This window comes from Aedes aegypti, chromosome 2 (genome assembly GCF_002204515.2).
Source record: "Aedes aegypti strain LVP_AGWG chromosome 2, AaegL5.0 Primary Assembly, whole genome shotgun sequence".
NCBI classification, from domain to species: domain Eukaryota; kingdom Metazoa; phylum Arthropoda; class Insecta; order Diptera; family Culicidae; genus Aedes; species Aedes aegypti.
Window position 1 is genome coordinate 136702204 of NC_035108.1, and position 13289 is coordinate 136715492.

General features: G+C 36.5%; 1 protein-coding gene across 1 annotated transcript in view; it reads right to left on the reverse strand.

Moving 5' to 3' along the window:
• Positions 1-13289, reverse strand: part of LOC5564412 (gamma-1-syntrophin) — a 183472-nt gene that overhangs the window by 30125 nt on the left and 140058 nt on the right. Inside the window, exon 4 of the mRNA XM_021842528.1 lies at positions 6632-6790. Within this exon, the coding sequence (XP_021698220.1) occupies positions 6632-6790 (159 nt within the window). The remainder of the gene's footprint in view (positions 1-6631; positions 6791-13289) is intronic.

Below are 13289 nucleotides of genomic sequence, written 5' to 3' on the forward strand. Positions count from 1 at the left end.
ATGATGGACGGGACAACGGAGGAAAAGCCTTCGTCAGTACTGCGGGCGATCGAAACCAACCAGCTCCCACGTTGAGAGAGATTAAGGATGCCATTCATCAGCTCAAAAACAGTAAAGCTGCTGCTAAAGATGGTATCGGAGCTGAACTCATCAAGATGGGCCCGGAGAGGCTGACCATTTATCTGCACCGGCTGATAGGCACAATCTGGGAAACAGAAGAGCTACCGGAGGAGTGGAAGGAAGGGGTAATATGCCCCATTTACAAGAAACGCCTTTCAAGTTAGTTAGATTGTCAGAACTTTCGTAAGTATTATCCCAGATCATCTTTCGTCGTCTGTCACCTGTAGTAAACGAGTTCACCGGCTTCGTTGACGGCCGATCGACGATGGACCAGATCTTTACTGTACGACAAATCCTCCAAAAATGTCGTGAATACCAGGTCCCAACGCATTGCTTTTTCATCGATTTCAAGGCGGCATACGATAGTATCTAGTATCGACCGCGTAGAGCTATGGAAAATCATGGACGAGATCAGTTTTCCCGGGAAGCTCACGACACTGATAAGAACAACGATGGAAGGTGTGCAAAATTGTGAGAAGGTTTCAGGAGAACATTTCAGTTCGTTTGGATCCCGCCGGGGACTTCGACAATGTGATTTGCGCCTGTTGTTCAATATTTTGCTAGAAGATGTTGTATGAAGAGCCGGGATTTACAGCCGGGGTAGGATTTTTACGAGATCCAGTCAATTTGTTTGCTTCGCGAATGATATGGACATCGTTGGCCGAAAATTTGAAAAGGTGGCAGACCTATACACCCGACTGAAACGCGAGGCAGCAAAAGTTGGACTGGTAGAGAATGCGACCAACACAAAGTACATGCTAGCTGGTGGGGCCGAGTGCGACAGGGCTCGCCTAGGTAGCAGTGTTACGACATTCGAGGTGGTCGACGAATTCGTCTATCTTGGATCCTTGCTGACGGCTGACAATAACGTTAGCCGAGAAATACGGAGGCGCATCATCAGTAGAAGTCGGGCCTTCTATGGCCTCCACAAGAAAATGCGGTCAAAAAAGATTCACATCCGCACAAAATGTACCATGTATAAACCGCTCGTAAGGCCGGTAGTCCTCTACGGGCATGAAACGTGGACGATGCTCGAGGATGACTTGCAAGCACTTAGAGTCTTCGAACGTCGGATGCTTAGGACGATCTTTGGCGGTGTGCAGGAAAACGGTGTGTGGTGACGAAGGATGAACCACGAACGATTTAGCGACCTTGAGGCAGGACTGGGGCCTTCCTTAGCCGAGTGGGTAGAGTCCGTGGCTACAAAGCAATGCCATGCTGAAGGTGTCTGGATTCGATTCCCGGTCGGTCCAGGATCTTTTCGTAATGAAAATTTCCTGGATTTCCCTGTGCATAAAGTATCATCGTACCTGCCACACGATATACGAATGCGAAAATGGCAACCTTGGCAAAGAAAGCTCTTAGCTAATAACTGTGGAAGTGCTCATAAGAACACTAAGCTGAGAAGCAGGCTTTGTCCCAGTGAGGACGTAATGCCAAGAAGAAAAATAAGAAGAGGCAGGACCGAAGATAGAGAGCGGCCACGAACCGAGTATAGTGGCGTGAAATTGTTGATTCAGTGAATGGTTCTATCAGATTTTATTATCGTTCAAAATATGACCATCAATCGAGATTGAACTACTTTCTTCTATGCATTAGGGAGTTTCATGGAACATTCGTTTAGGAATAATCAATCTAAACACTTCGATCCATACTCAGTCATGTTCAATGCGTTTGTGGGACTATGAAGACAAATGACTAGACTAGACTTTCATCGAGGATAATCATTCAGCAAAACGACACTTGCACTCGCACTCTGGAGCATCCTTCGACATTCATTGCACGACACATGCATGTACCCTATTCGTTGTGGCACAATTTCAAACCATCCTGAGGGATGTAACTTAGCCTCGGCCCATACTTCCGCAGTCACGTATAGATGAGCACAAGCCCACAAACATGCTTCCAATCCGTTTCCGTGTAAGCTGGATATAGCTATGTTCTGCCTTTAGCCCATGTTAGATACTCGTTTCGCCAAGAGATGTGTGGGTTTGTGTGGTTTTCAAATGTGGCTTTTCCCCAGAATGCGAAATGAGCCCTTCATGACTTTTTTGTGTTTGATTACATCCGGCTCAGGAACGTTGAGGCTCTGGGATTATATATGTTGGGTGGCACTTTTTTGTGTTCGGATTTAATTAAGTTAACAAAGGTAGAGTGGAGTACCCTGATGGCCAGCGAGCTGAATTACCGATAGGCAAGCTAAAGGCAGAAGAGTAGAACACATTGCCTTGCACATCTCGAAGGAACAAAAGTGGGATGATCATTGGAGTCAGCTTATTTTTTTCTAATTTTTTCGAGATATTCACTCAGGATGGGATGCATAAACAAAAATGTGTGCTCAGCATAGTAAAGCTGCAAGTAGCAGATAACTCTCAGCCACACGTATAGTCATATGGTTTAGAGTTGGTCAAACGTATTAATTACACAGGTAATTTTTTCACTCAGCTTGAGAGGAGTATGAGTTGAGTTTTTAAGTTCACGAAGTTGTAGCAGATCAGATGAAGCTATTGAAAATAATTGTTTGTGAATGCCTTTAGATCATTGTATTGTTTGCAAAAACTATTTTAGAAAATTAGAATAATATGAGTGTACTCAAATTCTATACACCGCTAGCACATGACGGCTTTCTATAGTAGCATGCCCGAAAGAATTTGAAACTATTGCCCATATCTCCCTGATCTTCTTCTTGGCATTAACGTTCTCACTGGGACAATGCCTGGTTGTCAGCTTAGTGTTCTTATGAGCACTTCCACAGTTATTGACTGAGAGTTTTCTATGCCAAAGTTGCCATTTTCGCATTCGTATATCGTTTGGTAGGTACGATTATACTCTATGCCCAAGAAAGTCAAGGAAATTTTTATTACGAAAAGATCCTGGACCGACCGGGAATCGAACCCAGACACCTTCAGCATGGCTTTGCTTTGTAGCCGCGGACTCGAACCACTCGGCTAAGGAAGGCTTCGTGATCTATAGAGAGTAAATTAGCCGTATAATCCCACCGCATTCGAAAGGAAACAAGTTAATCTTACGTAGTAAGCATTTGGAAACAAATATTTAACGAATTTTGTTTACTTAATTTTTACCTTTGGTTGTGACATACTCAAAAACATGGTTTACGCATTTAATCCAAATTTTAAGTTGATGCGACATTAGAAACGTAAATTTATATTCGAAGCCAAACTTTGAATTTTCTAGTGCACAAATCTGGAGAATCTGACAACTGTTCGCGTTGAAAATCAATCTTGCTTGCTGGTGGTGACCAGTGGGATAAATTTTCAACGCGGAGCACTGTTAGGTTCTCCAGTCTTGTGCTCTTGAAAACTCAAGTTGTGGCTTCGTTCTACAATCACCTTAAGGCACTTGCGAAATTTTGGCCGAAAATTCTGAAAGCTATGTGATTATAATAAAATAGTCATTCAAGTCATCGTGCAAAAGTTTGGGTTTATTCCTTAATATGATGTATGTCTGTATCGTACAAAAGTTCGGTATTTGTATGTTTTTGGAAGGTTGAACCCGAACTTTTGCATGGGAGTGTAAGATGACGCCAGAAATCTAATACAAACCTGATCAATCTAAAATTTTTGGAAAACATCATTCAATTGTATATAAAATAAAAACAAGTATTTTTTTAAGAACTAGAATTTTTGTCCAGCAATGCGTCATTGTGCGTTGGTTATGTGTAACTCAATTGCAACAATTTACATTTTTGTTGAAATGCATCGATTTACATTGTATAACACTGTTCGACAAAAAAAATTGTTTGGATGGATCAGGGACGCTTTTATATGGGTCTTGAAGTGCAAGAAAAGTATAGAAAGAGGCCGTTTTCAAATGATTTGCAGCACCCCTAGATTATTTTTTGATAAAGCTTGAAAATTTGGCATTTTTAATCACAAAAAGTGTAATAAGCAAAATATCAATATCTTTATAAATTCAATTATACAACCATTGAATTTGTCAATTCAATATTTTTTAGCACTGGATGACTTTAGGGAAACGTGTACCATTTCAGAAGAATATTGGCATCTATTTTGTATATGAATTTGGAATGTTAACGATCATTAAGCAAGTACGTGAGGATGTGCACCATATAAATACTCCTTTTTTCTATTTCACACATCTGGTTCATTATATAATAATTATTATAGGTTCAAGAAGAAGCTTGATTAGGATTTTATTCTTTGCTCCATTAGATAAAGCAATAAGCAATGCAATCCAGTAACATTTGATTTCAACAAGGATACGACGACTACGGAAAATTGATGTGTCTGTTATATTTATATGGGCTGGTTGGTCTAATAAACTCTTAGCAGTAATACAAAATTAGGTTAGACACTGACATGTAATTGGTCTTACATGAGCTAGTCTGTTTATCAGGAACCGATGGCGAAGTCTATGAAAAATGTGACAATATTGTTATTTGCGATTTCTTAAGATTTTGATACGTACTCATTAAAAATAGATTACCTATCGTGAGGTCCATTTGTTATCAGAATATCCCTAGAAATTACAGACTAACGTAAAATAGCAACCAACAATTCAGTAATCAACAATTTCACCTTTGTTGTGACACCACTCGACAGCCACTCAGGCAGGCATGAGCTCTTTTTGATTCAGTTTGTGCACAATACTAATCATTTGTGAAAACTGGTTAAGTGGTAACATGCCTGCTTCTTACTTATAAGATGAAAAAATATCTGGTTAAACCATTTCCAAATCTTTTTTTTTTGTTCTACATTTTACATTTTTTCGGCAAATTTAATCAAATTTTCAAATTGAACGTTGGTTTCTTGTTCAATGGGCTGTTTTCATCAAATGGGTTTAGCTGTAAGCATATTGGAAACATAAAGAAGTCAACCATTAAAATTAATTTTAAACTCGCTTCCCTTATGAGGCCAAACGTGTCCATTTATGAACCCCCATTCCTGTATTCTCTAAATGAGTAAAAATGCTTTTCGATTGAGTAAAGAAACAATTTATCAATACATTTATGATAAACAATTTTGCGAAACTTCACGTAACGTCTGTTTTTATTTCTTTGAACAGGAAGACATATAAAAAAAAGTATTTTACTCATTTAGATTATATCACAATTTTTTGTGAAATTTATTCTAAATCTCAAAATTAAGAAGTTTGATTAAAATTGCCGAAAAATATGTAAAATGTAGAATAAAAAAAAATCGGAAATGGTTTAACCAGAATTTTTTTCATCTTACAAGTAAAAAGCAGGCATGTTACCACTAAATCAGTTTTCACAAATGATCAGCATTGTGCACAAACTGAATCATAAAAAGCTCATGCCTGCCTGAGCGGCTTTCGCAAAAAAAAATGTGACAATGTTGATTACTAAATTATTTATTGCTATTTTCTGTTATTCTGTAATTTTTGTAGGGATATTCTGATGAAAATTAATCTCACAATAAGTAAGCTATTTTTAATGAGAACCTATCGAAATATTTAGAAATCGCAAATAACAATGTTATCACATTTTTTTACAGACATCGTCTCCTGATAAACCAGCTAGCGCATGTAAGACCACTTACATGTCAGTGTCCAACCTATATCAATTTTGTATTTCTGCTGAGACTTTATTAGACCAACCAGCCCATATAAATATAACAGACACATAAATTTCCCGTAGTCGCCGTGTCCTTGTTGAAATCAAATGTTACTGGATTCCATTGCTCATTGCTTTATCTAATGGAGCAAAGAATAAAATCCTAATCAAGCTTCTTCTGAACCTATAATAATTATTATATAATGAACCAGATGTGTGAAATAGAAAAAAGGAGTATTTATATGGTGCACATCCTCACGTACTTGCTTAATGATCGTTAACATTCCAAATTCATATACAAAATAGATGCCAATATTCTTCTGAAATGGTTGCTCGTTTCCCTGAAGTCATCCATTGCTAAAAAATATTGATTTGACAAATTCAATGGTTAAATAATTGAATTTAAAAAGATATTGATATTTTGCTTATTACACTTTTTGTGATTAAAAATGCCAAATTTTCAAGCTTTATCAACAAATAATCCAGGGGTGCTGCAAATCATTTGAAAACGGCCTCTTTCTATACTTTTCTTGCACTTCAAGACCCATATAAATGCGTCCCTGATCGATCCAAATTTTTTTTTGTCGAACAGTGTAATAGCAATGAACAGATCTTGCAAGGTTAGTTTTTTCTCATGTAAAATAATTGATCAGTAGTCTGTAGTTGTTAATGTTATATGTTTTTGAATGTTAAATAATTTATGATAACAATCATCGAAGTTTTTTTTTACAGTTTCGATCATGATTTATGAAAAAATATTATAGATTATGAAGAAAATCAGGAAACACTCTAACTGGGTAGAAAATAAGCATGAGGAAAAATCAAAATATACTCTGAACCAATGACATTTTGCTTCAGAAGCAGTACGTCAACGTTGTGATTGCAAATAATCTCATATTGATTTATCAAACAATACCAATTCGATCCATTCAATACCAATAGAAACATATTTACCTTAATGATGGCGTCACCCACGAAGAGCTGACCCGTTGCATCAGCAGCCTGATCTTTGTAGATTCGGGATATCAGTATTGGAAGCTTGTGTTCGGCTCCTCCCTTTATGCTTAATCCTAGGCCACCGACTTTCTGTCGTGTGATTTGTACCATACGTTCCTGCAAATTGGAAAAGAGTGTCAAGAATTAATTCTCTTGTTTCAGATCACTGCTCCGAAGACCCACTTCACATCAGTTGACTAATTAGCACATTACAGACTAAGGTCGACCCCCGCAGTGACAGTTTTACCAGTTTTTCCCACATAGAAGCACTCGCTCAAATAATCACACCGATATTCCTACACTGTTTTGCACGCATAAATTATTGCTGCTATGCTAATGGATGGTAGGTACCAGGGCTGCTTTTTACCTCACCGCCTTTCGTTCGTGCTGTCAATTTGCAAACCAGGTGTAAAGAGGGATACCCAGCCGAAGGTATCTGATTAGCTGACACTCCGAGACCGTGTGGGCAGCGATCTGGCCGACGCCTCGCCCATGTGCTCTAAAGTGAACAGTCAGCGTGGAAACTGTTGCAAATTTTTCGCAGCACAAAATTAGTCTACTGTGTAAACAAGTATTGCCGTCAAGTAAAATCAGCATTGTTTTAACAAGTTTTTTTTAAACTTTTCAATATATTAGATTAAAATTAAAGCTCAATTTATGATAATTTCGTTAAAGAAAATTAGAAAATGATACTATGTTATATACAAATGTTTGTTCACAAGTTTTAAAGCGTTTTGTATAAAATACTACTTCAAATCAGGATATAAGCAAGCAGGAATGTATTCAAACAGGAAATAAGCAAGCATGAATGTATTGGAAATAATTGAGAATTTTCTCATGCGCAATTCATTTTTTTTGTTTTCATACAAAAAACTTTTCTACTAAAGTATGAATGGTGAGTTATGTTTTTAAAAAGTTTTACGTAATTTATTCTTCAACGTTCAGTAGATCCGGAATGAATTCGCGAAAAAACTGTGAGGGGTTCTCAGCGGTTCTTGGAAAATTTAAAAAAAAGGTTCTAAGCGGCTTCCAAAAGTACACACTGGTTTTTAAGAATTCGGAGGATTCTCTAGAGGGATTTCCAAAAACGAACAAAGAAGTTTACCAGGGTCGAAAAACGCTTAGGATTTCCAAGAAATTTGAAAGACATTTTTAGAGCTTTCTCCTCCTTGAATCTCAGAAGTTCCAAAGAGTTTACAAATAAGTATCTAGAAGTTTTCTAAAACTCATTGTTTGCTATTTTAAATATTCCCTTTTTTACCGAGAAAAGTAAACTTCCACCTAAGGAGAATGTACTTAGGGTAGGTGTACCAGTTATGGACATAGTGGTTCCCTATTTCGCCATACGTGATAACTTTAATATCTTCAAATTTTGAAAAGTTTTGTGTGTTGTAGATGTTAGATTTAAGATATATCTTGATGTAAAAACGTTCAAAAAGATTTTAGATGTGAAAGTTGTCAAAATTTCTCATATGGCCAAATAGGGAACCACTATGGCCATAACTGGTACACTTTCCCTACATCCATTCTGATCCAGAACGAGTTCATCGGTATCTATTTCAAACTTAAGAACCCGTTATTGCAAGTGTAGTTGCTAGCAGGACAAATTGATTTATTGGACTCTCAATAAATATATCATCAGCTTCGAGCAATACATCATGAATGCACCGGACGCTAGCGTATGCGTTCGCACATGCGTAGGCACATGGAAGCTTGTTTCTGCAGGTGCGTAAAAAGTTTATGAGTTTAATCTTAAGGCGAACTAGGCCGTCATTGAAATTTTTACGCGTCGTTGATGATTGTTGCTAATTCATCTCACGATTTCGAATCAAAGAAAATCAGTTGATTTTGCACTGACACAGCTGAAAAAGTATCAGCATACTTCATGCATGTTAGCGCGTACCGTTTTGTCTCAAATTCCGAACAGACTCATATTCCGAACACTCGGTTTTTGTATGGCGATTTGGTTGAAATGTTTCGCTGAAATATATCATCAAATTACAAGGAAATGGCAGTCAATTACAATTCTATTTCAGCGTCTCCAATATATTTTATACCGCGGAATTAGTGATGATTTTCTAGTTTAAGACCAAAAGAACAAGCTCAGATACATTTATTTGCGAAATTATTCAATTTAATATGATTTATTCGTGCTGTTCGGAATTTGAGTCAAGGTGTTCGGAATATGAGACAGAATGAACAGAGTGTTCGGGATTTGAATCAAAATGTAGTTCTATACTTTTACGTAAAAACAATACTAAACAAGTTTAAATAAACTTTTTTATCGTTACACCCAACAACTAACAGTTAGACTTTGCGAACAAATTAAAATTTTCACAAATATCAGCTAATTTATGCCAAACCGATGCATTTGAAGTCACTGTTGGCCTTAAGTGTTCGGAATATGAGTCAAAACGGTACAGTGATACTTTTTGAAGTCAATAAGAACTAAGAAGACTGAGTTTTTTCACTTTGAAATGCAAGCTGAAAAGTCATCATTATTGCCAAAACGAATGACGGGCTACTTAGCCTTAAAGTAAATGCCTCTACCAGCGACAAAACCATTTTTACCACTGATAAATTCATTCATTTGTGATGATTTTTTTTGTATCCAAACATTTTTCTTCCCTTTCATACAAGTTCTCAAAAAACTTCCATTTTCAGAATCTGTGTCAATTTTGATCATTTATCACCTGGTTTTGATGATATTCCGATATTCTTTGAACAATCGACACTTCTTTTATTCAATTTCTTCTACCATTATTTTTGTGTTTAGTTAATTTATCAAAACAATTTCCTATACAGTGTCTGGTATTACTCATCTAATACTCAACCCTGCCTTTAGACGAGTACTTTTTGACTAGAACTTCGACCAGAACCCACTTATCTGGACAGTTTGTGTGCATTATGAAGCATTTTTGTATTTATGAGAAATTATATAAAAATGAAATTATTTTATAATTTTGAAATGCACAAGTCTCACTTAACCCGCATTGAATTTGAACGCGTTCAGTTCGCGTTCCAGTTCATTTTGTTGAACGCAGCGATCAAGTAGGCTTGAACATTGAGCAGTTCAAAAATATGAACCCGTGCCAGCCGAAAAATGAACGCGATCAGTTTTGACTGATTTACGACAAAATCTAGATCAATGTTGTGTTTTTGATATTCATAATATCAAGGGCTGTATCATACACTGTATGATTTCTATATTCATAATAAATTACAGCAATTGATAGATTGATTTCTCAAGTGGAAACTCCAAACATTATTGTGAACTGAACTGGCTGTTCTTGAGCAATGTCAAGCTCTTGCTTGTAAGTTCATTGACTACTACGTTCAAGTGCAAATTTGGCTCGGTCACCGTTCATTTTTGGCTCGCGTTCAGTTCAAAATGCCGCAAAGTGTTGGGACGAACATAAAATTTTCAAAATGCTCGTTCTCAGCAATGCCCCAACCGATTTTTAATATGAAGGGGAATAGCGGGCGTTGATGCCGCACCGCCAGGAGGGGGGTGGTCCCCATTTATGGAGATGCAAATATGTGTTTTTTCTCGTTTTTCACGCTGAGCTGACCAAATAGCTCTGGTTCTCAAATGGATTCGTCGCCCAGTTACCCAAATCTTATCAGAAAGGTGCCGTTCAGTGAGGAGATGGTTACACACATCTCGGGAATAACTTGGCTTTGATGGTTCTCCGAAAAATCCGGAATATTTGTGAAAATGGTCAAATCGTGAAAGTCGTACTAGACAGCTGCGTTTTTTTTTTGCAAACTCATCGGAATCCATTATCAAAGAACGTAATAGATGAATGGAATTACTTATCGACATGAGTGGCCACTATAATGGAGCCTCTGGAAGTTCCGGAGCATCCGTAAAAATGGTCATCTGGTGAAAATCCTCACAAGCCTCCACGATTTTTTTTTTCAATGATATTAGAATTCATAATTGTAGAACATTTCGAATGATATTGTTTTTTCGCGGACATATGTGACCACAATAATGGCCTCCGGAAGTTCCGGAACATCCGTAAAAACGGTCATTTTGTGAAAATTATATTGGACCACCACGATTTTTCCAATGATATCATAATTTATGATTGTATAACCTAACAGATGATTTATATTGTGCATAGTTATAAGTGATAGATTTTTACCAATGATATCAGAATTTATAAATATAGAACAAAATGGATGATTTGGATTATTTATGGCGTAATTGGTCACTGTAATGGCCTTCTAAAGATACAGAACATCCGTAAAAATGATCATTTCGTGAAAATCATCCTAGACTACCATGTTTTTTTTCCAATGATATCAGAATTCATGAATATAGAACAAATGGATGATTTGGATTGTTTATGGACATAAGTTGTTACTATAATGGCCTCCGGAAGATCCGGAACGTTCGTAAAAAATGTAATTTCGTGAAAATCATTCTAGACTATCAAGATTTTTTCCAATGATATCAAAACTTATAATTTCAGAACCTTACGTATGATTTATATTGTTCATGGACAAAAGTTGCAACTGTGATGGCATCCGGAACATTCGTGAAAATGGTTATCTCGTGAAAATCATTCTAGACCAATGCGATTTTTTCCAATTTTATCGTTATTTATAATTGCAAAGCATAACGAATGATTCATATTTGTCATACAGGGTGTTAGGTTTGTGAGTGCAGACATTTTAAGGGGTGATAGAGGACCATGTTAGATGAAAAAAATCGTTCTACGGATATGGTCAAATCTTAACTGTTACAGAGTTATTAAACATTTAATGTTTTAGGATATGTTTGTCTTTAAGTGGTTATAACTTTGGAATAGTTCAACGAATCTCAATTCTCTTACTTCCATTTGAAAGCTAATTAAATTTCCAATCTACTAACAACTTTACATCTAATGGGTTTTGCAAATAAATTCATTTTTAAGAGCAAATAAGTTCAAAGGTAGTGATTTTTCTCTTGTTTTTGTCAGTTTACTTTAAAAAATGCGTAATAAATTTCATGCTTGTCTTAAGCAAAGTTGTGTGCTTCAAGCTGCTCTACAATTCGTTCTTTGGCACCAAACTGCTATCTCTACGCGTTCTCTTGCAATTTTGATTTGAACACGCCACTTTGGGTCATAAATTTTGGTCCGTAAACGCAACAGGTAACAGTTCATTTCACCCCACTGTGTTGCAAAACTTGACGCATTGTTTGCATCCGCGCACAGCACACTTGATCTCAGGTTTAGACAACAACAGCTTGGCGCGTATGATTAAGCACACACTGCTGTGGGTTCTTTTGCATGCTGTTTGAAACTTAAAATAAATCGTTTTTGTCCGATGGAAATCAACTTTACAAAATGTTGAAGGAGTGTAGTAAAACATTGATCGGTTTGTTATTTTTCTGTTGATGATTGATCTGAATTGTAAGCAATAATTGTCATTGCTCGTAGAGTTAATGTTTCAAAGTACTGCATAACAATATTGATGAAACAACATTGAACATACAGAAAATGTTTATCTGGTCTGGTTGATTCATATCAGTTTATTTAAAGGCTCTGTGCAATGTTCCAAAGACTGCAAGGATGCTGCTAAACATTTGGAAGCAGTAACACGCTTACGATACTTAAAAGCTTTGAGTGTATCCCAGTCCCAATTTTACTGTGAATCTCATTCAACTGTTAACGCCAGGAGTTAAATTGTTTAATGATTCATTCAAAAATAACCTAGAAACTTTGCTAGAAGTTACCCCAGCCCTATTAACTATTCAAGAATATCTCGAGAAATTAATTCAGGGATGCATCCAGACATTTAAAAAAAATGTCTACACCGAGGAATTGTCAAATAAACTCTTCTATGAATTTTTCAGCTCTTCTTTAAGAAATTGTTCATGGTAACACTCACCAAATTTGTAGTGGGATTCGTTTAAAAGTGCTTACTAAATTCATCCTGATATTTACTAAGGTATTCGTGTTGAAATTTATCTAGGGATTACACCAGGAATCTCTCAAGTTCTCTTATAAAAGCAGGATAATCGTCAACAAATTAAAACTGGATTTTCTCCAGATGTTTTTTGAGGAATACATGTAATTTTCAATTCAATTCTTCTCAAATTATCCAACAAATTCTTTATAGAGGTGCTGAAAAATGTTTGAAACAAGAAATCTCATGAGGATATCGATGAATGAGTTGATGCAAAAATTGAATTCCAGGAATCCTTGAAAAAATCTTCAATAGACTCGATGGAAAAATGTCTGATAATATTCCTTGAAGAACCACTCGAAGTTTGGTTAATTGTGTTTACTTTAAAGATCCATTCCTCCAGAATTGATCTGGAAATTCCTCCAGAGTTTCTCCAGGAATTTTTCTACGATACTTAAAAGCTTTGAGTGTATCCCAGTCCCAATTTTACTGTGAATCTCATTCAACTGTTAACGCCAGGAGTTAAATTGTTTAATGATTCATTCAAAAATAACCTAGAAACTTTGCTAGAAGTTACCCCAGCCCTATTAACTATTCAAGAATATCTCGAGAAATTAATTCAGGGATGCATCCAGACATTTAAAAAAAATGTCTACACCGAGGAATTGTCAAATAAACTCTTCTATGAATTTTTCAGCTCTTCTTTAAGAAATTG